Genomic DNA, 27,016 nt, shown 5'->3' on the forward strand with positions numbered 1-27,016 from the left:
TCAGGAAACAACAGGTGCTGGAGAGGATGTGGAGAAATAGGAACACTTTTACACTGTTGGTGGGACTGTAAACTAGTTCAACCATTGTGGAAGTCAGTGTGGCGATTCCTCAGGGATCTAGAACTAGAAATACCATTTGACCCAGCCATCCCATTACTGGGTATATACCCAAAGGAGTATAAATCATGCTGCTATAAAGACACATGCACACGTATGTTTATTGCGGCACTATTCACAATAGCAAAGAGTTGGAACCAACCCAAATGTCCAACAACGATAGACTGGATTAAGAAAATGTGGCACATATACACCATGGAATACTATGCAGCCATAAAAAATGATGAGTTCGTGTCCTTTGTAGGGACATGGATGAAACTGGAAAACATCATTCTCAGTAAACTATCGCAAGGACAAAAAACCAAACACCGCGTGTTCTCACTCATAGGTGGGAATTGAACAATGAGAACTCATGGACACAGGAAGGGGAACATCACACTCCGGGGACTGCTGTGGGGTGGGGGGAGGGGGGAGGGACAGCATTAGGAGATACACCTAATGCTAAATGACGAGTTAATGGGTGCAGGAAATCAACATGGCACATGGATACATATGTAACAAACCTGCACACTGTGCACATGTACCCTAAAACCCTAAAGTATAATAAAAAAAAAAAAGAAAACAAAAAACAAAAAACAAAAAAAAACCTTGCAAACCTTTAGCTAGACTGACCAAGAAAAGAAGAAAGAAGACTCAAATTACTAAATCAAGAATTCAAGAAAGAAACATTACTACAGAACTAAAGGATTGTACGAGAATAATAGCAATAAATATATGCCATCAAATTAGATAACTTAGATGAAATGGATGAATTATTCCCGGAAAGACACAAACTTGCAAAACTGACTCAAGAAGGAATAGAAAATCTAAACAGATTTGTAAAAAGTACATAAAGTGATTGAAATTCTACACACACACACGCACACATCCACACATAGTTCAGGACTAGATGGCATCACTGGTGAATTCTACCAAGCAGTTAAAGACAAATTAAAACCAACCTTTCACAAACTGTGCCCCCCCGCACCCACAAAAAAGAGGGAACACCTCCCAACTCATTCTAAGAGGTCAGTATTATTCTAATACCAAAATCAAAGTATTGCAAGAAAATTACAAAGCAAAATCTGTATGAATATAGACACAAAAATCCTCAACAAAATACTAGCAAACCAAATCCAGTAACATAAAGAGGGATTACACATCATAACCAAGTAGAATCTATCCCACAAATACAAGGATGGCTTAACATCACAAAGTTAATTACTAATAGACCATATCAACAAAATAAAGGAGAAAACACTATATGATCACTTCAACAGACTGAGAAAAAGCATTTGACAAAATTCAACATCCTTGAATAAAAAGCATTCAATGAAGTAGGAACAGAAGAAAATGTATTCAACCTAATAAAGGGCATCTATGAAAAAGCTACAGCTAATATCACACTCAATGGTAAAAGACTGAAAGCTTTTCCCCTCAAAGATCAGGAATAAGACAAGGATGTCCACTCTCACCACTTCTATTCCACATTGAATTGGAGGTTCCAGCCAGGAAAATTGGGAAAGAAAAAGTAATAAAAAGTATCAGATTGGAAAGGAAAAAGGCTATGGTAATTAATAGTGTGACATTAGCATAAGGATAGAGACAGAAATAGAATACAGAGTCCAAAAATAAACCCTTGCATATATAGTCAACTGATTTTTGACAGGGTGCCAAAACAATTCAGTAGGGAGAGAAAGGATTTTTCTTTGTTTTGTTTTGAGACACAGTCTTGCTCTGTTGCCCAGGTGGAGTGCAGTGGCACAATCTCAACTTACTGCAACTTTCACCTCCCAAATTCAAGCAATTCTGGTGCCTCAGTCTCCTGAGCAGCTGGGATTACAGGCATTTACTACCATGCCTGGTTAATTTTTCTGTTTTTTGTAGAGACAAGGTTTTGCCATGTTGGCCAGGCTGGTCTCAAACTCTTGGCCTCAAACCTCAGCCTCCCAAAGTGTTGGGATTACAGGCGTGAGCCACCATGCCCAGCCAAAAAAAGTTTTTTTATTGACAAATAGGGCTGAGACAATTGGATATTCAAATGCAAAAGAATAAAGCTGGACCTTTTCCTCACACCATATATAAAATCAACTCAAAATAGATCAGAGTTAAATGTAAGAGTTAAAACTATAAAACTGTTAGAAGAAAATATAGAAGTAAGTCTTTGTGACTGATTTAGACAAACCTATGGCATCATAACAAAAGTGATAAAAGAATTAAAGAGATAAATTGGATTTCATCAAAATCATAACTTTTTTGTGCCACAAAAAATCCATCAAGAAAGTGAAATAACAGCCCAAAGAATGGTGAGAAAGCATTCACAAATCAGATATCTTGTAAGGGATTTAAACCTAGAAGATATAAAGAACTCATAAAAACATAATAATAAAAAGAAAAAACCCAATTAAAAAATAGCCACAGTGTCTATATAGGCTTTTCTCCAAAGGAGATATACAAATTACCAATAAGCACATGAAAAAATGCACAACATTAGTCATTTGGGAAATGCTAATCAAAACCACAATGAGGTATCACTTCATACCCATTAGGAAGGCTACAATTAAAAAAAGAAAATAGGTGAAAACAAGTGTTGGCAAAAATGTAGAGAAACAGAAACCCTCAAATAGTGTTGATGGGAAAGCAAAATGATACAGCAGCTTTGGAAAACAGTCTGGAAGTTGCTCAAAATGTTAAACAAAAGACTTAGCATAGACCCAGCAATTGCATGCCTAGGTATACACCCAAGAGAAATGAAAAATATGTCAAACAATAATTTTATATAAAGTTTATAGCAGCATTATTCATAATAGCTAAGAAGTGCAAACAACCCAAATGTTCATCTCCTGATGAATGGGTAAATAAAATGTAATATATACATACAATGGAATATTGTTCTGCCATAAAAAAGGAATGAATTGCTGAAACATGCTACAACATGGATAAACTTTGAAAATATTATGTTAAGTGAAAGAAGCCAGACACAAAGGTCCACATTATCAGTTTCGAGTTATATGAAAGGTCCCAAATAGGCAAATCTATAGAATTAAAGAGTAGGCTAGCCATTGCCTAGTGCTGGGGGAGAGGGTGAAGTAATGAGAAGGAAATGAGGGGTGACTACTACTAGGCATGAGGTTTTTTGGCAGGGAGATGATGAAAACATTGTAAAACTGATTGCAGTGATGGTTGCACAACTCTATAAATATACCAAAAATCACTGAATTGTAAACTTTAAATAGGTAAAATATATGGTATGTAAATCACATCTCAATAAAGCTATTTTAAAAATAATAGGAAAGAAGTCAGTTAGATTTCTTTCAGAAAAATCAGAAAAATAATAGGAAGGAAATCAGTTTGTTAAGAAACAATGTTTCCTGATATAAAATTCTAAAAGAGATTTCTGAGAAGGGGCGTTTTTTTTATGGGGCACTGACCAACATGAAGGCAACGTCCTCAATTGCTGTTGCACTGTAAAAATGGAAGCCCTTTTAACATGGTAGTTCCTTATGGCAACTTTTGATAAAATCCTAGGATATAACAAGGATGGAAATTTAGTGAGAGGCAGTGGGGAGGAAGGCACTAAGTCTGTGGTTCTCTGCTGTCTTCTGCTGTAACACACTTGAAGGACACCCATCAGCACGGGAGGCTCACTCACTACAGCAGGATTTCTCCATGGGCCTGGAAGAGAATATGTAAGGGAGAGGTGGTGGTGGTAGGAAAAGCCCCTGAAATGCAATTCTGCAAAACCTCCTTGGAGTGCAAGTTGTCAGTTACCTACACAAATTTACAGTGAGCATATTTTCCAACCCAGCAAGTCCGCATCTATAAAGTTACCTTAGTTATGCTCACACGTGTGCAAATTAATTGAACAAAAACAAAAACAAAAATCCAACTTCTAAAGTGAGTCGGCACACTTCTTCATTTTTACTGCATGTAAGCTATAAAACATGTTTATTTCATTCTTGATCTTTGGCTCTACACTGATCACTTAAAAACAATACTATGCTGAGTTTTGTATAAATGTACTTGTGTATAATATTTACTAAAAAGATTACAGTTCATTTTCCATAGCTTTTTATATATTGCTTTTAGGTAGTGAATATGACAGAGCAAGGAATCAATGGTTATAAATTTCTTTGCAGCTTTAGGAATATTTCTATGTTAGATTTCTATCCTGAGGTACCTTCCAGGCACATCTGCATTGTTATTTGAGACAAAATCACCAAAGGATTTTAGTAACTCTTGGAAGATCTTTTCAATAATAATTGAAGTAGTATTAACAGTAGAGTAACAAGAAGAAGGAGGAAGAGCAGCAGCAGAGTCTGCCAGAGTCACCACTCCCTCTGCAGCAGCAGCAATATCTACACAGTTATTAAGCTCTAGGCGTTGTTTTAAGTATTTCACATATATTCATTCATTAATCCTCACAATAACCTTATCATTTTGCAGATGATGAACCAGAGGCACCTGAGTGTTTAGGCAACTTCCTTGTGGTTGGTATACAGCAAAGCTGAGACACAGTCAGTCGACTCCCAGAGTCTGGGCTCTTAATCACATACTAATCCTGCCCTTTAAGAACACTGACATTCTATACAACATAGGTGAAAATAATACCAGAAGGAGGATGAAATTAAAAAAACTATTTTTCCTATCTAAATCAGGTTGCATATTACGAATGTTCTCCTTTCTTTCTGAAAAAAAAAATACACTTTTTCAAAATCTAAACCAAACCAATAAAAGCACATATCGACATATAACTTTAATGTACTAATTTCAGTTTAGCTCATGATACAGGGTTGATTAGTACACTGATATTCTAGAGAGGCAGTAAATTATTTCCTTATCTCAAATGTACGATCACTGAGATGTGAAAAAATTTCTAAAACCAAGTTTTCACTGTCATGCTATAGAAATTAAATTCTATCTTTATTACAGTATTTTGTTATTTATAAATAGTGACAGATAAATTAAGAAACCTTATATCCTTGTAAAGCATAAATGCTAATCTATTAAAATTGGTAAGAATCGAATGGTTAACCAAGTCTTCCAAAAGCTTATTTCTTTGCATTTCCTTCGTATTTCTCTCTTTGTGCCACACTTCTTTATCTAGCCTGATGTTCCCACTTATACCACGTGCTCATGTATAACCTCATAGACTCTATGCTTCTTATACATGACGCCCAGTACCTAGCACAGCCGCCAGCACCTAGTAGGCACTCAATACACTTACTAAGCAGAATAATAAATTAGTGGGTTAGCAAATACAGAAACACTAATTGCCATAATCATTACTTTAATTTCCATAATGGTAAATGTGAGAAATATCATTAAAAGGTCAAGTTTACTGGCACATTTTTTTCCCCACTGCATTGATTTTTATCATTCAGGAGGCAAAAGTAGAGGTCTTTATTGTGCCAATTCAATGAAACTGATTTTCTGGTGAAGAGTGACAATCCTGAAAGAACTTATATCCAAGAAACTACAGAATATTTCAAATAAAAATAAAAGAACGAAGGTAAGAGATCAATGGCTTTCTACATTTACAGTACAGCACCACACCTCCAAGATAATCAAGAAGTTCTATAAATGGAGATATCTGTCTTTAAATCCTTAGAAAATAGGAATTAAGTTAATTAATTTTTTTTTCACAGAAGGTTTATAAAATATACCCTGGGCTTACCCCAAGCAAAAATTGTCCAGCGTAAAAAGAAAATATTAAGAAAAATCTCTGTTTCTTTAATGATATAATGATTTAAAGAAAATTTAACAGAGCAAGTATTTTTTATCATGACATAAAAATTACATAGGACATACTAAAATAGGCTCAGCACATATTTACAGGGTAAAATTATGCACTTCAAAGCCTAGCTGATTCTCAGCTGTGGTGACACATATTAGTAACACACGTATTATGAAATGAGCTATTTGGAGAAAAAGAAAATGCAGATCCTTAACCTCATATTATACCAGAAAATTCCAAATATGTGTGTGTGTGTGTGTGTGTGTGTGTGTGTGTGTGTGTGTGTGTATGCATTTTACTCAACTGATTAACAAGGATAGACTTTCTAAAATTAAATGGTAAATTCCACAGCAAAAATAAATAGGAAAACACTGGTAGATCTGAGTGTGTAAAGATTTTAAGTTCTGCTCATGAAGATATAGCAAAAGCAAAATTTAAAGGCAAACAAACTAGGAAAATATCAGAGAGGTTTTATACACTTAATATATAAAACATTCATGTAGACTGATAAGAAAAACCATAAAACCAAGATTAAATGGGCAAAAAAAATTACTAGACAATTCACAGAAGAGTGACTAAGAAATATGTTTCTAATAGTCAGAATATAAATGAAAACAAGTCTTGATTTATTATCTTATTAGGTTAGCAATGTTTTTGTTTTTAATAGGAATATTTAATGCCACAGAGGTTACAGGTGACACAAGCACCCTGTAGACTCCTGAATAAATCAATAAACTCTGTTAGTCATGAGCTCTGTAACCTTGGGTGAGTTGTTAAACTCTTATGGGCCTTAGTTTCCTCACCTATGCCACATAGTACCCATCTCAGAGAGATGTTAGGAGGATTACTTAGGATGATGTTTGTAAAAGGCAGAGCAGAGAATGTGACATATTTTAAGGCAGGTATTGTATTAGTGTTTCTGAAAATCAGTGTGACAACTTGTATGAAAAGCCCTCTCAGACTCTATTACTACTCTCATATTCAACTTTACTAATATATGTAAGGATGAGAATAATTTCTCTGCAAATTTGCTAGCACTTGTACTAATTCAATAAAAACATTTTAGCTTTAAGAAAGTCAGTTACTGGCCGAGCATGGTGGCTCATGCCTGTAATCCCAGTACTTTGGGAGGCCAAGGCGGGCAGATTGCCTGAGCTCAGGAGTTTGAGACCAGCCTGGGCAACATGGTGAAATCCCGTCTCTAATAAAAATACAAAAAATTAGCCGGGTGTGGTGGTGAGCACCTGTAGCCCCAGCTACTCGGGAGGCTGAGGCAGGAGGATTGCTTGAACCCTGGAGACAGAGGTTGCAGTGAGCCGAGATAGTGCCACTGCACTCCAGCCTGGGCGACACAGCGAGACTCCATCTCCCAAAAAAAAAAAAAAAAAAAAGTCAGTCAGTTATTTATACATGAAGCTAAAGAAAGTCTTCCCAGGTGAAACCTTTAAAGTAATACTACATGTGCTTCCCGACGTTTATAATGCCTGCTGCACGGAAATCCCACTTTAGGTCACTAGCCATCACATGGGTAACATGAGAAAGATAATGAAAATATTGTTGAAGTTTCCTGAAGTGCAACAACTGAGAAATCTCTTAGCAACCAACGTGTAAAAATATACCTCTACACTCTTATCTATTCATTTTATCTTGAACTGAGCAGTAAGAAAACCACGTGCTATCCTGAAGAGTCAACTGCATTTGAAGACAACAGACCAAAGAAAATCAAGACCTCAGTTTCCTATGTCCTTATATACACTAGGGGACACTTGATCAATGATTTTAAGTTTAAAAAGCGTTAGATTTCCAGGTTTACTCAGTAGCTTTTATATTTGAGATCAATTGGGCAAGAAATGTCATGAATAAAATCAAAGGCAAAAGGACTTATTTTGTTACATACACTGGAATTAGGAAGTAGTGTGTCAGAATAATTAGGTTGCCCTTAGAGAGAGAGAGACAGACAGACAGAAGTATTTCTTATAACTCTTATTAGTGAGCTACTGGATATCCACAGTCACTATCAAAGAGTAGGCCTCTATAAATAGAAGCAGAGATCAACAAGTAGATGAATGGTAAAGTAGGAACAGAAAGTGGAAGAACCATTTAAACATGTATTTGTCCCATAGTAAATGCTTTATGTGTATTTCCTTACCAGCTAATCCTTATAACATAAAAGTAAAGAAATTAATACTCATGGAAGTTAAGAAAACTCAAATCACACAGGTAGTAAGTGGCAGACCTTACATTCAAACCCTGGACTGTCTGATTCCTAAGCTCATGATCCACAAACTCTTGACCTTTCACTACAGCACAAGAAAAATGGTATGAAAAGAAGAAAAAAAAAAAAAAAGGAAGAGAAGCTAGGGAGAGAGAAAGTAGAAGAAAAAAATGATAATGTCAGAGAAATAATCCGTAACCCCATGGTTACAAGTTTGCTGGGTGTTAATAATAATTTAAAATATAATTTCTACAGGAAAATAAATTGGCTTCCAAACAATCACTTACCAAAGAACTTGGGGAACTGAAGAAATTAAGTTGGGAACTTCGTATATATATAACACTTTGGATATTTTAAAGTACTTCTGTATCTATTTTATCACTTTAAAAGTAGCTTGTTAGTGTTCCAAGGAAATTAAATAATACCCATCCCCAAAAGAAAAAGATCCTGCCAGGCATGGTGATCTGTGCCCATAGTCCCAGCTACTCAGGAGGCTGAGGTAGGAGGATCACTTGAGCCCAGGAGTTTGGGGCTCCATTGAGCTATGATCATACCACTGCACTCCAGCCTAGGTGACAGAGTGAAACTCTCTTGTCTCTTAAAAAAAATTCTGTTGTGAGATTCAAGCAAATTTTCATTAACCTGAGTATTCTGGGAGTTTGTGTATATTGGAGAGAAAGTTGTAGTTAACTAAAATTGCTTAATATTCAGGTTTACCAAGAGAACATATCTTGTTTTAACCATTAATGTTTATTAATGTTTTCAAAATATCCACCCTAAAAAATTATTGTATTCACCTGCCTCAAATTATACAGTAAGTAAAGTTCTAATCTTTAATGAGCCGGGATAATGTAGTAGTACCTGAATGAAGATCATCACTATGAATGTCTGATGTACAGGATAAGAAAAGTTAGTTGCATATATGGAAAAAACAAACTGAAGTCTAGAAGTCAGTTTTTTTTTTTTTTTTTTTTTTTTTTTTTGAGATGGAGTCTTGCTCTGTCACCCAGGCTGGAGTGCAGTGGCACGATCTTGGCTCACTGCAACCTCCGCCTCCCAGGTTCAAGCCATTCTCCTGCCTCAGCCTTCTGAGTAATTGGGACTACAGGTGCGTGCCATCATGGCTGGCTAATTTTTTTGTATTTTTAGTAGAGATGGGGTTTCACTGTGTTAGCCAGGATAGTCTTGATCTCCTGACCTGATGATCTGCCTGCCTCGGCCTTCCAAAGTGCTGGGATTACAGGCGTGAGCCACCACACCTGGCCCTAGAAGTCAGATTTTTAAAAGCTGATATGTTAGTATCTCTTTTTAGGACATACTGAATAAGAACATATATTAAAGTTATATAATGGCCTTTATAATGGTTATCTAATGGTTTTAGAGTAATGTTATCATTAACTTTATATTTCTTTAGTTTTCTGAATCTCAAAAAAAATTTCAATTCAAACATCAAAGATTTTCAAGCAATTTTTTGAGACAGGGTCTCACTCTATCGCCCAGGCTAGAGTGCACTGGTGCAATCATGGCTCACCACAACCTTGACCTCCAGGGCTCAAGTGATCCTCTGGCTTCAGCCTCCTGAGTAGCTGGGACTACAGCCATGCACCACCATGGTTGGCGGGCAGAGCTCAGGAGTTTGAGACCAGCCTGGGTAACATGGTGAAACCCTGTCTCTACCAAAAATACAAAAAATTAGCTGGGTGTGGTGGCATGCACCTGTAGTCCCATCTACTAGGGAGGCTAGTCGCGAACTCCTGGGCTCAAGCCATCTGCCTGCCTCAGCCTCCCCAAATGCTAGGACACAGGTGTGAGCCACTGCCCCAGCCTCAAGTGATTTTTAATGCAATAAACATAATCATGTGATGATGCATGAAGATGTCCCATAAGATTACAATACTGTATCTTCACATATAGACATCTTCACGTATAAACACTTCCTATGTTTAAATATGTTAGGTACACAGATACTTACCATTGTGTTACAATTGTCCACAGTACTCAGTATAGTACCATGTTCTAGAAGTTTGTAGTCTAGGAGCAATAGGCTATATCATATAGGCTAGGTATGTCGTAGGCTAAAAATCACCTAATGATACAATTCTCAGAATGTGGCCCTACCATTAAGCAATGAATGACTGTACTTTTAAGGTTATTTATTTTTGCAAAGAGCTCAAAAAAGGTACTCTGCTTTCTTTAGACTGGACTTACATGAATGGTTTCTAAACTTTCAAATTTGAATAACAGTTGAAGGTATAACTAATGATCATTTTATTCTAAAACACGTCAAATATATCTTAAGATATGTCTTAGGGGGTTTAAAGTGTACATGTTTATAATATATTTACCAGCTATATAGAAAATATTGATTTTCTAAAAGTATAAATTTTATAAGAGAAAAGGAAATACTGTGAATAATTAACTTATTTTTTAAGAGCACAGTGGGGAGTTCAGGCCTTGGTTCAGGAAATAGCATACTGTGTCTTTTCTTTAACAATTGAATAGAAGTCACAGAGTTTTGTTATATAATTATTTACTTAGGCATATATAAAGCAAAATATTATTAGACTTCACTGAGATACAAACTGGCCTGAATTAGTGAAAGTCATATACTATATTTTTAAAGATTCACTATTATATTATTTTCATGTAAAAATAGTAACCACAATTAGCTGCCCACAAAATGTTGTCAAGCAGAGATCCAGCTGAGGCTCCTTTAATGAATAAAGACTTTTTAAGTAAATTTGTATCTGGAATCTTAATGAAAATCCATGGAAGTCTGATGGTTCTTAGGGCTAGTATATAATAGTTAAGAGCAACTAAATGATTCAATCTTCTGAGATGTTATTCGTCTTAACCAGTGGGTTGTTAACCAGATGACACAAAGCTAGGCTAGACTACTAATGAATATGCAATATTTCTTTTTTTCAGCTGGAGATATGTATGTGGTTTCATAGTATGCAACATACCTTCTGCATGTTCTCACTGCCTTTTCAGAAGATCAGCAGGGAAAAGAGAAACTGACTTTCTTTAATGGCAGCCCTGCAGTATTTCTTCTTCTTTTTGGTCGTGAAACAGAAATGGAGGCATGACCTGTACTACTTCTGTTCACTCTGGTCTTAATATGAGAAAATACTATCTTCACTCAAGACCTGTCTACATTCAACACATTTATTTTGGAAAGTTCAATGCTTTTTTAATGATACTATTGTCAATCTTTTTCTTTTTTTAAAGCTCAATTTGCTTATGTAGGGTGTAGTCAATTCCACCTTCTCAATTCACTAGCCTTGTCAATTTTATCTAGAGGTTTTGCTCAAACAGCATTCTTTCTCGTTGCACTAAACCCAGGCTGGATATATGGCAAAAAGCAGAATAAAGAAGGTTTTAATTTCATATCCCAGATCCCAGGTGCCAGTTTTTAGCCTCAGAATCACAGAAAAAAATTCCTCATGCTCATTTGTAATTCCAAATGTAGTACATAAAAACCTGTAATTCTAATGTTAAAATTCTTATACTTACATAAGTTAACTAGTACTCTACTAAAATATGTTTTACTTAACTGTATCAACAAAGCTTCTTTGTAATTATGCTAGTGAGACAGGAATAACATTCTAACCAGAGATAACCTTCCCAACTTGGGTTGATTCTATGAAAACTATTTCATGTGTTGATCGAATCGTCGGCGCTGTCATGGCGGGTGTGCTGAAAGCCCCTGGCTTTGTGGGATTGGCTGTGTGCAATACTCCACATGAGAGGCTAAGAATATTGTACACAAAGATTCTTGATGTTCTTGAGGAAATCCCTAAAAATGCAGCATATAGAAAGTATACAGAACAGATTACAAAAGAGAAGCTGGCTATGGTTAAAGCGGAACCAGATGTTAAAAAATTTGAAGACCAACTTCAAGGTGGTCAATTAGAAGAGGTGATTCTTCAGGCTGAACATGAACTGAATCTGGCAAGAAAAATGAGGGAGTGGAAACCATGGGAGCCATTAGTGGAAAAGCCTCCTGCCGATCAGTGGAAATGGCCAATATAATTATTAAGTGACTTTGGTGTGTTGATGGGAAACTGATGTAATTAAATATTCTGTTATATTAAGGGCATGTTCATATTACTGACATTTTATAATCAAGAAAAGTGATATAGAAAATATGTAGGAGACTGTTAAAATTGGTGATTATGGTAATATGGTCATGTGAATCCATGTTTGATTTATAAAGTATTCACACAAGTTATTTCAAAGATGATATTTCTATGAACAGAGAGGTCATGGGAAGATTTGAAAATTATTAAAGAAAAATTCCTACAGATCTTCAATGCAGAGACCATAATCAAAAAGTTAAGTTTCTTTAGTAGTATGTTCAATACATCATTAAATTTTTTAAGTTATTATCGCAAGGACGAAAAACCAAACACCGCATGTTCTCACTCATAGGTGGGAATTGAACAATGAGAACTCACGGACACAGGAAGGGGAACATCACACTCCAGGGACTGTTGTGGGGTGGGGGGAGGAGGGAGGGACAGCATTAGGAGATATACCTAATGCTACATGACAAGTTAATGGGTGCAGCAAACCAACATGGCACATGGATACATATGTAACAAACCTGCACATTGTGCACATGTACCCTAAAACCTAACGTATAATAATAAAATAAAAACAAAATAAAATCCAAAAAAAAATTTTTTTAATTATCCTGAGGAAGAAAAGGTCTTTAACTATTATAGTCTAAACAAATTTATAGATTACTGTTTGAAGTAAATAATACGAGTGAATATTTTCAAATATGATAAAATAGCACAAGTGGCTGGTGATAAAATTTGAAATTATGGTTAACCTCAGCTGTGATCTTATGTATGTAAAGTAAAATTTAAATATATAATTATAGGTTGATTATAAAATCCATAAAGTCATTTTATTTTAGTCATTATTTGAATTATACCATTTACTCTATTTTCTTATAGTCTTAATTTTATTATATTTTGTTGTTACGGTATTATATTTGAAAACCTTCAAATTAGAATACATTGTACAGTTGAAGAAATTGACTTGGTACTTAAAAGTAAGATTTCCCATTGCATAGAGGTTATTGGAGAAACTTTTCCTTTTGTTGCATTTGTGGAAGTTAGTTTTCTGGCCCGTGGCCTTTAATTTTCTTAATCAACATAATTACATTAGGACAGAGGTAGAGTTTCTGTAAAAGAGACATTAAGAATTCGTGAAATTTATATCTGGCATACGGATAGGCTTATATTCAAAACATCTTAGTCATACGACTATAAATTAAAAGTGGAATCACTAAAAAAAAAAAAGAAAAAAAAAAACTATTTCATGTGTCTCCCCCGCCCCCCACCGCTTTGGAAATTCTAAAAGCAAAGCCTATAAATAATATCAACACCTTGTCAAAAAGCTGTCCCTTTAAAGGAGGAAGAAAATGTTTCTTCATGTTCTTAAATTAGCATTAGGTATATATGGAGACCCAGAAAATATAGTTAGGCAAGGAGCAAACTGAAAACAGCATTAACTTAGTTTTCACTTATTTGGTTAGCTTCTGCCTGTTCTTACATATCATTTTATGTAAAGCTCAAATTGGAAATCTGTCCTGTGAAATATTCTTCCCTAATGGAATATTTTTTTAAAACCGAAGATGATTACTCTTATGGCACAAATTTATTAGCATTTATGCAGTAATGCTAGAAACAACAAAAATCATAACAGTATTTTATATAGTAGGCAGTTTTTTTAGTGCAGGTACCGTATTTACAGTTAGCCTATTTCATAATATTTTGCCATAAAGGAATTCTGACTCTAAAGTGATAGTTTTTTTGATGTAAATGCTAATAACATTTAAAATTTGAACAAGGAATGTTGCAGGAAGATGCATAATGCTTTTTCTGTGTTTATCAAATTTGTCTTCATTTCAAAGTGTCGAAGAGTACTATGATTCAGCTCAAGTTGTAGGAGAATATGAAAAATAATTCTTCAAAGAATAATGAATAATGATCCTATTAAACCTCCAACTAAAATTGCCAATATGTATTTATTGGAAAGAAGAGGACTTTGAGGTGACCAATACATTTTGGCAAGTGGTTTACTAAAGGTATGACCAAGGATGACTGTTATTGTTTTCTTAAGTCAGAATTTTTAATGTATCATATAAAAGTAACTTAAAGTTTCTATAATCTTCTGCAAGAAACCTATATAGTAAGCCAAATGCGGCCCCCTAAATGATCACAAATGGTACCCATACCTATTTCACTTTCTTTCCAGAAACTGTCCATCATCATTCAGTGAAATAATATATTAATATACCACTAGATACTAAGAAACTCCCTAAAGACCTCTTAAGAGCATGAAACACCATCCAAATCCAACAAAAACACCAGCAAAGGCATATTTATTTCTAATAGCTTAATAACAAGGAAAAAATACCATTCCCAATCTTCTCCACTTACCTAGGAGTTTTGCGATGATATAAAGTGCTTGTCCCCAAAGGAACAGTTTTCCATCACGGCCACAGTTGCTAGGAAATCGTTTTTGACTACCAGGGTTATTTTTTTCATATTCTACAAAGTCAGCTGGCACATAATAGTACTTTGGTACAACAGGATATCCTAGAGAGTTTAAAAATAAGTATTTAAAATATAACAAATCTGTATTAGTCCATTCTCATGCTACTAATAAAGATATACCCAAGACTGGGTAATTTATAAAGGAAAGAGTTTTAATGGCCTCACAGTTCCACATGGCTGGGGAGGCCTCATGATCATGGTGGAAGGCGAAGGAAGAGCAGAGGTATGTTTTACTTGGCAGCAGGCAAGAGGGCTTATGCATTTACAAAACCATCAGATCTCCTGAGACCTATTCACTACTATGAGAACAGTATGGGGGAAACCGCCCCCATGATTCAATTATCTCCACCTGGCCCTACCTTTGACACATGGGAATTACTATAATTCAAGGTGAGCTTTGAGTGGGGATACAGCCAAACCATATCAAAATTAGTGTCTTTCCCAAAATTTCTCTTCAAGACACTGTAATGATTAGAAAGCAGGGAAAGAGAATTCTTATACAGGAGGCAACATATTTGATAAGCTATAGAAAGCTGGATATTCTGGTTCCTTTCAGATATCGCCAGTGAAAATCATGGAGAAAAAAATTGACTTAAAACACTAATTCAACAGCAGATTGTTATGCTTTGGCTAACAATGAGTACATAATCTCCCTCAACAACATTTAATTTTAATACCTTTAAATGAATCAACAAATACATAGTATGCAAATATTTAGAGGCATAGAGGAAGCTATTTTTAATAGGATTAGTCTGTAGAAGCTTCACAAACGAGATACTGTGTAATCTTAAATGAAGAATTATAACTCTGAGCCATTGCTAGAGCAAAGAAATCCCCGTTTAAACATTAAGCCCATTATCTACCATTCAGCATCACTGAAGAGAAAAAGCCATCCCCCCCGTGACCATTTAAAAATGGGTTGGTAGGAACTAAAATTATTATTTAAGAGTAGAATCTTTGTGGATGATATAATGGGAAAATAATCAACAATCTATGTAGGATGCTACAGGAGACTTTTTGCAATATTAGCCCACAGTAAACTTAATTTTTCTAATGAAATTGCACAGATTTCCCTAAAATTTTGCTTCCTTACATATCAATCAACAATATTTGTGTTTAAAATCAGTAAGAAGGTCTATGATATATAGATAATACTTTGAACATCACTCTCTGAACATGATGAAGCCTGAAGTGAGGTACATTAAACTACTACACCCCAATGCATCAAAGATCTAATACTAAATATTAAAAGATCTGCTTCAAAGGATTTCAAATATTACATGCATTACAAAATTTAATACATTATTTCTCACATTGGACAAGTGATTATTTGCAGCATAAAGACAAAGATAACTTTTAAAAATTAATATTCACTTTGAAATCAATGTTTATCCATAAACATTTCACAACTTTTAACATTACAAGCATGTTAGTGAGCATATAATATGAAGTATTTACTCTGAGATATCTGTGGAAAACCCCAAAGAATATCACAAATTTCATGTGAGAAAGGAATGGGGCTCAGTGCTGTGACTGTCAATACTTTAAAGCCCCAAAGACATCTAGAACATCTCATTTGGAATTCCTTTGAAAACTGGCTTTCCAGTTATACAGAAAATTCAGTTATGTTTTTTGAGGGTCCCTGCTGGTGTTTGAATGAAACCAATATACCCTTACTCCTAAGACTGGGCCTTCTGACCATTTCTAAAATATTAAATCCATCCTCAAAGGATGATGTTTTAGCACTATGGCAGATGTTCAAAATACAATGCTAAGGACCCTAGAAAAAACTCCAAAGAGGGGGCCAGGATATTCTCGGCAATTCTAGTGCCTTTAGACAAGAGCAGAACCTCTCCAGGTAGCCCTCCGCAGGGGGAGCACTCACCTGACTATAGCATTTTTGGTGACCTGGATAAAAACTAGTCACTTTCTATACAGAGTAATGGAGTTACATAGTAAATAACAGATGGAGGAACTCAGTCCACCTGACAAACTATTTTGGAATGACTATTGCCATGCCCATCTAGATTCATCTCCATCTTTGTCTTGCTTAATCTTCTTTCTGATTTCATATCAGGGATCATTCTTTTTTTAATTTAATATAAATTATTGTTTTTGACAAAGGACTCACTTATACATTTCAAATAAACATTCAGGAAATGTTGGTAGGAAGAATTTCTTAAAAAAACAACTATACCTTCTGTGGTCTGATGAAGTACTGGAGTCAAAAGATCCTGATATTCCTGTACTTGCTTAGGATTGCCTCTAAAAACTCCTAAAACATAAAATATAAAATCCAATAGCAGCTGAGCTTAATAAGGATCTCAAAAATTTTACCTTAGAAAAAATATATTAGCCCAGTTACAATTATTTTGGTAATTTTCTATGCAAATGGTAAAATTAAAGTGGAAAAAAAATAATGCAAATCTGTGTGATATTTTTCCAAGAAATTGGTTTTAGAAAGTCATGTTAGCATTTAGAATTGAAAACTGAATTTTAATTGAATTTTCCCTATTCCTAAGTATAAATGTAACAGACATTCACATTATCATGGATTACAGTATTAATGATTTCTACTAATAAAAATTTTTCTTTGTAAATATGAATAATATATATGCTATCATTTTTTAAATGCTTCCAAGTGTTTTTTTAATTCTTTAAATGATTTAGCATTCACTCAGAAAGCAAAAGAGTAGTATATACAAATGCAGGGTAATTAACATCACTGAAGTGCAGTCTATTTTTCTAGCTGAAAAGAGTCATATTTCATTTCTGCTCTTCTTTAAACCACTTAAATCCTATAGCTTAAATTTCAGGAAAAAGCTTACTTACCATCAATCATCATATAAAGGAAGAATATGGGAAATTCACATTCAATGCCATCAAATAGCTAAAACAGAAAATAAAACATTAAATTTTTCACTAACAATTAAATTATTATTATTATTTTGAGACAAGATCTCACTCTGTGGCCCAGGCTGGAGTGCAGTAGCACAATCACGGCTCTCTGCAGCCTTGCCCTCCTGGGCTCAAGGGATCCTTTTTTCCTGCCTCAGCCTCCCAAGTGGCTGGGACTATAGACACAAACAACTATATCTGGCTCGCTCTCTCTGTCTCTGTTTCTTTTTCTTTCTTTCTTTTTTCTCAGAGATGTGGTCTCCTCCCTGTGTTGCCCAGGCTGGTCAAACCCCTGGCCTCAAGAGATCCTCTTATCTTGGCCTCCCAAAGTGCTGGGATTACAGGCATTACAGGCATGAACCACTGTGCCCAGCCAATAACAATTAAATTAGAAGAACTATAGTTAGGCGATATGTCAAAGATTTATTTATAGCAATAAAGTTGAACTGATTTTGTAAGCAGTTTCCTTGTTCTTTTTAAAAAAAAAAAAATTTCCTCAGGTCTTATTATTCAAAAGCTCACTCATTCAGTCCATCAAACTGCAGTCTTTCAATAAATATTTACTGAATACTTACTAATTCCTGGAACCAACTAGACAGAGAGCTACTAAGACAAAAGACAGAGAACTTCCCTCAGAGGCTCACAGCCTAATAGGGAGGCCAGCATGTAAATAAACAACTACTATGCAGTAGGAAATATCTACACATAGTACGTCAGGCTCATAGGGAGTGGAACACCTGAGTCTGCCTTGGAATCAGAGAATGTTTATAGGAAAGGAGATGTTTCAGCTAACACTAGATGGACTTCACTGGGGAGATGAGCTAAGGTAACTCAAGGCAAAGGAAGTAACAGTTACAAACCACAGATGCACAGAATCACAAAGTATGTTAAAGAATCTACCAGCAATTCCGTATTTCTGGAATAAGCAAGGACGAAGTAGTGAAAACTGAAACCCAACAGATGGGCCAGGCCAGCCAGATCAGGAAGGGCCTTGCAGGTCATGCTAAGTGGCTAAGACTTTGGTCTGGAAATAAAAGAGAACCACAGGTGAATACTCAGCAGGATCAGATTTACTCATTATATTTACTTGCTAGACTGAGCAGCTGGTAATACTGAAGAGAGTTGTAGGGCAAAAAACAGGACCAGCTGGAATTCTGCTGGAGCAAAATCCAAAGAGAAAAGATGACAACCTAAACTGAGGTTTCTCAACTTCGGCACTACTGGGATTGTGGCCAAATAATTCCTTGTTGTTGGGCTGTCCTGTGTGGTGCAGGAATGTTTAGTAGCATCCCTAGTATCTACCTTCCAGATGTGAGTAGTACCTACTATATTGTGATAACCCAAAATGTCTGCAGACATTGTCAAATATCTCCTGGAGGGCAAAATCGCCCCAGATCCACTAGCTTAAACCAGGGAGTAATAGAGAGGAAAAAACAGAATTTTAGGATTTTTAGGAGGCTAAATCTGCCAGGCTTGGTGATTGACAAAGGTAGATGGGTGAGAAGGAAGTGCCTAGAATGACTCTCAGGTATAGGGCTTGGGCACAGGAGTGGAAACTGAATACAGGCAAACTGTAAGACATCTAAGCGAGGATGTCCACAAGGCAGCTGCATACAGGGGGTGGGCACTTGAGGAGAGGTATGAGTTAGGGATGGAGATCTGTGGTTAATAGCTACAGCTGAAGCTGAGAGTTCACAGCCAGAATGAAGACAGCTAGGACTGTGGATGGACCCTAGGAGAAGAGCAATGTTTAAGAGGGGGCAGAAGAAGAGGAACCCGCAAAGGAGACTAAGAAGTAAGTGAGAGAAGTGGAGAATAAAGAATGGGGTCACAGCCAATGGAGAATGTTCCAACAAACAAGACTCAGCAAAGACACTCAAATGCCAAGAAGTTCTGTGAAATGAGATCAGAAAAGCATCCACTCCGGCTCAGTAATGTAAATGGATTGAAGCCAGCACAGCTACTGGGGAGTGCTCAGAAGTAAGCCAGTTTGTAAGGGGAAAGAGTACGGGATGTAAACAAGGAGACACCAAGTAGAGGCCATGCATTTCAGATGTGTGGCACCAACAGAAAGAGGATGCAGGTGGACAGGGAAAGGGCTGAGGAAGGGTTTCCTTTGGTTTCTTAATGATAAATATCAATGTGCTTAATGAAGAAAAAAGCTAATTTAAGTTGGGGAAACAAGACAGAGAAGGTAAAAATGGGGAAGATGAGGAAAAAAAAAGAAAGAGAAATAGATATCCTTCTATCACAGAAGAAAACAAGTGAGGGTGTCAAGAAAGTAAAAGAGAATAGGATGGGGTATACACAGGATGGGTTAGCCTTAGAAAGAACAGAGAGCTCCTTCTGTGAGGCAAGAGAGATGGAGGTAAGTATGGATGAAGGAAAGACACAGTGGAGGAGGCCATGCAGAAATGAAAGGCTATCAAGTAGAAAATAAAAAGGAAAGTCTGCGAACTTGAGTACAAACAGGAAAAAGCTGGAAAAGCTTTCACGGGGAGTTCCTGGCAGAGTCAGATAGCAGGTCTGACAAGAACTGACAGCAATGATGAGGCTGAACCAAGACAGATCTCCTGACTGTGGGGCAGCTCCTACCCACAGTGCTGTGGCTTTCCTTGGTGGTGCTCAGCAGAAGGTGCAGAAAGCTTGCTGGACAGATCCAAAGCAAGAAAGCTTGCTGGACAGATCCAAAGTTGGAAGTGTGCGAGGTGGTAGTTAGTTGCAGGTGGTCCAATTCAAATGTAAGTGCTGTAAATACTGGCACAGAAAATGTATTAAATAGGGAAGAAACATTTGAAGGTGTTTAAGAGATAAATGGATCTTTTGGCCCAACCTAACAGATTGTAACACTGCCAACACTGCTGAAAATTTCAAAAGTGCACACAATAAAATGGTTTCCAAGTGACAGTCAACTGTGAAATTAAATAAAGCTGGGTATGGTGGTGTATGCCTGTAGTCCCAGCTACTTGGGAGGCCAAGGCAGGAGAATCACTTGAGCCCTGGAGTTCCAGTCCAGCCTGGGCAACATAGTGGGTCTGGTCTCTACTTAAAAAAAAAAAGAAAAAGAAGTTGTTAAATAAAATGATAAATAGCTTGTCTAGTTTTTCTGCAAAAGTGTATGTTAAATTTTAAAATAGTATGTTAATTGCCAAACAACTTAAAAGGTAAAATGTTGCCTACACATTTTCTACATACAGATTCCTAGGGACCTTACCTACCTTCAGTGAGTGAGCCAATTATGCCCATGCATACGAAATACCTTTCAGCCGGGCACAGTGGCTCACGCTTGTAATCCCAGCACTTTGGGAGGCCGAGGAGGGCAGATCACTTGGTCTGGAGTTCAAGACCAGCCTGGCCAACATGGTGAAACCTCATCTCTACTAAAACCACAAAAAAAATAGCTGTACATTGTGGCACGTGCCTGTAATCCCAGCTACTCAGGAGGCTGAGGCAGGAGAATTGCTTGAACCCGGGAGGTGGAGGTTACAGTGAGCTGAGATCATGCCACTGCTCTCCAGCCTGGGCAACAGAGCAAGAGTCCATCTCAAAAGGAAAGAAACAAAAAAACAAAATACCTTTCAATACACTATATTAAAGCAAAGTCCTCAGCAATGTGCATGACTTCTTACTTTTTGGGGGTGCTATTTTCTAGACGGCTTAAAAGCAGCTAGTATAAAACTACATATAGTGGTATGTGTGTTTTGAAATACAAAATATTTTAAAACTAAGTATTTAGAGGACTATATTTTAAAAGAAAGTGTCTAAATGAAACAGATAAAGGAAGATGGAATGGCCTATCAGTTTTAATAAAAGAATTTGCTTAATAGATTGAAACGAATATTGCAAACAGATATTTAATATTATATAAGACAAATAGTATGGATCAGGTAAGCATAGGACTGCAAATGCAATAGAAAAATTATTCACCCAATAAATCAACATGGCCCATTATTAATAAATACCTCACTGGTAATAAGAGCTAACACTTACTGAGCATTCACTATGTGCCAAGCACTATTCTAAGCACTTTTATATAAGTTATTTAATCGTCAAAAGAACCTCGTGATATAGGTACTATTATTATTTTACCAATGAAAAAAATTAAACACAGAGAGAGGTTAATTCACTGGCTGAGGGCCACAAAGCTAGTAAGTAGCAGAGCCAGAATTCAAACCCAATGGTCAGTCTCCTGAATCTGTGCTTTTGATTGCTCTGATATGCGATTACCATGGAATATTTTTTAATACCTTAATTTCAGCTGGCTTGTAGTAGCATCTGTTGGGATCTTCCAATGATGTTCTATACCCATCTCTCAAGAAACGTTTAAATCCATATTTTCCTTTTAATTTTCTAACCACTTTATCAAGTGTCTGGCTAAACAGAACTTCATCATCCAGGGCAAATGCAGGATAACTGATGCAGGGGAGCAGGGCAGCATCTGTGTTCTGGAGGCAATGAGAAAGAGAGACTGTGAGTGTCCACAGCGATGTGATCAACACAGCCCAAGGAGAATGATAGAGATGAAAAGCCAGTGAGGTTATGCAATCAAAAGTGAGCACGCGGCCGGGCGCGGTGGCTCACGCCTGTAATCCCAGCACTTTGGGAGGCCAAGGCGAGCGGATCATGAGGTCAGGAGATCGAGACCACGGTGAAACCCCGTCTCTACTAAAAATACAAAAAATTAGCCGGGCCTGGTGGCAGGCGCCTGTAGTCCCAGCTACTCGGGAGACTGAGGCAGGAGAATGGCGTGAACCCAGGAGGCGGAGCTTGCAGTGAGCCAAGATCGCGCCACTGCACTCCAGCCTGGGTGACAGATGGAGACTCCGTCTCAAAAAAACTGCTCCCAGGATCAGACAGATGTTTCTATGGAATGTTCCAGGAAACCTTACAGAGGAGATAAAACTTTATTTGTTGATAGTATTTTCAAGGTTCAATGGGCTCAAATGTCAAAATATTAATTAAAATGGTGCGCAAAAATTTAATAGTTGTCACAACTTAGTCTTTCCCAACAATTTGCTTATAATAATGAAAAAGCCTAAATGTCCAACAATTAGTTGAGTAAATTAGCAACTATTAAAATTTATATTGTAGAAATCTGTTTACTGGTATGGGACAATATCCATTCACAGAGCTAGGTTATCAATCAATATAAAAAGTACTCTTATAGCTTTGTAAAATAAAAATATTATATATGTCTAAAAATAAGTGAAAACATATATACCGAAATGTTGTCAAGATTGTATTAGAATAGTGGCACGAGTGGGTATTATATTATTTGCTTATTTGGGGAGCTTTTTTTTTTTTAAATGATAATCTTACATTACTTATACAAAAGAGTTGTTTTGAATAACTAAATTATTCCACTTTGGGTGTTCTCTAAATAACAGAACCACAAATAGTCCCTAGAAAATTCTGCAATCAGGTAGGATAAGCATACAAAAGTTCATCAGGCAAGGGGAAAAAGTGAATTGAATGAGAGAAAAGAAATAAGGAATGGAAGGTTATTTTATCCAAAAGATATATACACTATGAAAAATATTTTTCTAATATACCATGGCAAAAAAATAATTCACCTTGGCCTGATGTTGCTACTCCCCCAAAAGAAAAGTCTATTTTTCTATTCTCCTGCAAAAGATTCAAAGGCCAAAGCAGCCCTGTCCACAACTCTTGTCCACTTCCTAAGACCTCCCCAGGCCAGAGGAGTAAGGGGCAATATCTATCATGTCTTCTTACCCCTTCTGGAAGACCACTAACATTTTAGGGTACTTTATTGGAAACTACATAGAAATCATAAACAATAGTTCATGATAAATTTATCATTATTAAATGTCTCACATGTGATCTTGATTCTCTGGGTAAGAGCGAGCACAAAGTTTGCCTGTTGCGATTGTGAGCATCGAGATCCACAAATATAACTGACCACGAACAGCCCTGGAAAGAGAAAAAGAAAAACATTTCCTAAATTAAGAAAAAAGATTTGAAGAACTTTGGCATTTTGACTGTGAAAACTTCCCAAAAATACTGACATTGACTGCATCTTGAGTGTGGAGTTCCAGAAGATTTAAATTTTGTTTGTACTTTCAATATTTCTCAAATATCCTGCAATAAACATTAATTTTATAATCATAAAAATGTTATTTTTATGTTTTCCCTAGTTTTCATTGACTTTCTTATAAATCAAAAGGTACTGATTACAAGATAGCCAATATATTAGTGACATTTATTTTAATGAAAATACAATTAGTTTAGATTCATAAAATCTGAGTTGTACATTCCTCATAAATATTGCCTATATGATCAAACTAAACAAATTTAGATACAATCTAGATGAATGTAAAAGAATACTGGATTAAAATATGAAGACAGGAGAATCTCAAATAACAATAAAGCAACTAATCTGAACTAATATTCACCACATCAGGCACTATGCTTTATGTGTCACATGGATTGTCTCATTTAATATCCGTATGTAGATATTGTTTTCCTCATTTTACTGAAAAGGACATTAAGACTTTCTTTAACAGAGCAAAGGTTCAAAATCAAGTCTCTGACACAGAGGCCCATTCTTTAAACACTAGATTATACAATTCCCCCATATATATATATCTTATACAACTCCCCCATATATATATGCACACACACACATATATATTTCAAGTAAGAAAAAAAAGCTTGAATAAAACAAATAGGTGTAACAGAAAATGTTAATCTATCTGCTAACCCGGTTAAAACTAGTGCATTCCATATTCAACAGCTTTACTGGGGAGCTAAATATTTGAAATCACATAGAACGGGATGGGAATAAGGAGAATACTCAGAAAAATACATGGGGAAAGGGAGAAGAGAATTATAAATTTCATGTTACTTTAATACTATTTTCTGAATCTCATCCCAATTCTCACCAACTTCACAGATGCATTCAAACTGAAACAAAAATATCTCCAACCAATCACTAGACTGAACTTCAAAATCTAGCAGCACCAGACCCCATATCCAGATGTCAGATTCACTAGAGGTATTTTTTTCCTAGTAGCCCATGTTTGTACATGAAAATTAGCTCATAAAATAGAATGATTTGTCATTCAGAATACCATTTTAAACTCTTTTTAAAATCTGACAAGTAAACTAATAAATGAACAGTGATTCGGTGAGGCTGTCTCTCAACCACCAGATGAATGGTAAACTGTCCTTTCTATTACTCTGGAGTTCCAACCTCCCATCTCTACTGGTTCAAGCAGCAGCTGCCGCTGGCAAGGTACTGTGCACTCTGCTTTGAGGAAAACAAACAAGATCAAATTTGACCTGTGCTCTCAAGGAGCTGACCCAGGCAACAGTCCTGAACAAGAAGATTATTAAGAAAACAAAAAGGCAGCACATCGCAACACATGACTTAGTTTCACTAAAGTTAGTGGTTTAAGGGGGAGAAGAAAATTATAAAACAAGTCCCCGGGGAAGTTGGGGCACTTCATAGAGAAGGTGAGGACCATAGCTAGGCTCTGAATTTTGGTGAAATGGGAGCAAGCAGGGTAGTTAGAACAAAACAGCAGAGAAATAAATGGATATAATATGTTAGGAGCCTATGAATACACAAAAAATAGGAGCTATAATTTATCTTTAGACCAAGAATTAATAAAGTTAATTGCATACCAAACTATCTGCCTGGAATTAAATTTTCAAAAGATACAATCTAAGTAGGATAATTTATAAATAATGAAGTGAAATGGCAAATTTGGCAATTCTCTATGTTACTTGATAATGTAAACAGGCAACTTCTATTTTCTGGTCGCAAATAAATGGCTTATTTGTCTAGATTCATCAAAGTATTTATTCAGCTCTCAATTTTTCTCTGCCAACCTAAGAAATATGCCCAAAGGGAAAAATAATCTCATAATGTTACCATATTTTAACACTGAGACCAAAGGGTGATTAACTATATTGTTTGGCTGTCTTCTCACAAAAATATCCTATGCTTTAGGCATTACGGTCCAGATTTCCAGGAGGGTAAAATATCCCAAGGTCATGGGCAGCTATTCCCAATCCAGAAGCAAGTCTTTTTAAGAGTCATCAAGGAGAACCCACACATGGAATTAATTATCACCTACTTTAAATCATCAGACACATTAATTTAAGGCCTGCAAATTTCAAAGGAAGCTAGACGTCTGCACTGCTTTGAACACTTTGCATAACATGAGCAATCTCTCTAGTCATTACCTTTTAGATTCTGGCCTCGGCTCATTTGTCAGTATCTTGATTTCCCCAATTAAGGACAGGAATATGAAAGGATGTTTTATATGTATATGTCACTTCAGAGTATCTGATTATTTTCATCTTCCATTTCCTGAAAACATTATAATTCTGCCATAATATCCTGACTCCACCTAAAGAGTTTATTTTAAGACTGGCAGCTCAAACTTTACTCCCTAACCAAGTTTCTATGATTGTTTTAGTCTAGTAAATGCACTTGGACTGGAAGATGATTCTGAAACCTGACCACTGTCATGGGGACTTGAGTTCCAGCGGTGGGGAAGGGCTGCACTGCACTTCTCTTAATCCCATGACCAGAACAACCACTTTTAAGACAGTCCCTAAGGCCAAGGGTACCAACTGTAAACATAAGACTTTGCTGATCTCATTGGTCTCAATTCAAAAGAAAACAATTTAAAGACTGTCTGATCTTTCTTTTCTTCCTTAATCACTACTCGGAGGCTGAGCTAAGGGACTTGCTGCCCTCATCTAGACTCAAAAAATAAAACAAGGTACAACTGGTCATTGGATCTACCTATCGTACATGATCTTCACATTCTTATTCTGGAACAAAACCACACCACAAAACTATTGTCAGGAGATTTTTCTCCCCTAGTTCAGTTATGAGGCTGTCACTGAGCTCTGTAGCAGAGCCTGGAGAAATGTATTCTTCCAGAAAGTGTATTTACTGATGGGAATTTCCCTTCTGCACCAAGGCTGTGGTGGCAATACATGTGTAAATAGCCAACTTTTGCTTACTGACCCAACAGCTCTTTCCAGCAGCCCCTCTCACAACCCAAGCTTCTTTGTCCTCATGCACATACTGTGAAAGGAATTCTGAAACTACAGAGAAAGATAAATTTGAACATGAATTTTCAGGGTCTCAAAAGAGCAGAGCTGAGACTCGAACCCAGGAATCACAAAACTGTTGCTTACTATGACTATGACATTTGATGAAAATAAATTCTGATAGACTAAAATATTACTGTTTAAATATTATCAAACATTATTTAAATATATTTGTCATGAAATTTATACAGAATATATTTGAGATTATGATGAAATATGTGATTCCCATATTGAAGATTATATATGTTTCTAAATGTAGCTCTGCCCCAAATTAGCTTTTATTGTAAACAAATCATTAAGGAAACTAGGCCATTTTATCACATTTTATTCTTAGTGTCCCAAAGAAAAATAAATTTGGAAAATAGTTTCAGAATGAAGATTTAAAGTGTTTTTCTTTCCTTG

At 36.2% G+C, this 27,016-nt stretch overlaps 2 protein-coding genes across 6 annotated transcripts in view; one reads left to right on the forward strand and one right to left on the reverse strand.

Annotated features, from left to right (window-relative positions):
* The window catches only part of PHKB (phosphorylase kinase regulatory subunit beta), a 246,409-nt gene that overhangs the window by 94,078 nt on the left and 125,315 nt on the right, over positions 1-27,016 (reverse strand). For all 5 annotated transcript variants that reach the window (XM_032157264.2, XM_032157259.2, XM_032157261.2 and 2 more), the window contains 5 exons: positions 23,357-23,452; positions 21,769-21,966; positions 17,456-17,513; positions 16,821-16,898; positions 14,507-14,665 (listed from right to left, as the gene is read on the reverse strand). In XM_032157264.2, the coding sequence (XP_032013155.1) occupies positions 14,507-14,665; positions 16,821-16,898; positions 17,456-17,513; positions 21,769-21,966; positions 23,357-23,452 (589 nt within the window). The remainder of the gene's footprint in view (positions 1-14,506; positions 14,666-16,820; positions 16,899-17,455; positions 17,514-21,768; positions 21,967-23,356; positions 23,453-27,016) is intronic.
* Positions 11,633-13,088, forward strand: LOC116471218 (NADH dehydrogenase [ubiquinone] 1 alpha subcomplex subunit 5). Its single transcript, XM_058440954.1, has one exon. The coding sequence runs from the start codon at positions 11,694-11,696 to the stop codon at positions 12,081-12,083; it is 390 nt and encodes a 129-aa protein (XP_058296937.1). The 5' UTR covers positions 11,633-11,693; the 3' UTR covers positions 12,084-13,088.

Source organism: Hylobates moloch, unplaced genomic scaffold (genome assembly GCF_009828535.3).
Source record: "Hylobates moloch isolate HMO894 unplaced genomic scaffold, HMol_V3 SCAFFOLD_6, whole genome shotgun sequence".
NCBI classification, from domain to species: Eukaryota; Metazoa; Chordata; class Mammalia; order Primates; family Hylobatidae; genus Hylobates; species Hylobates moloch.

What these genes read in the sequence shown, in the direction of transcription:
- LOC116471218 (XM_058440954.1), top strand. Translation starts at nt 11,694, where the DNA reads ATGAAAACTATTTCATGTGTTGATCGAATCGTCGGCGCTGTCATGGCG.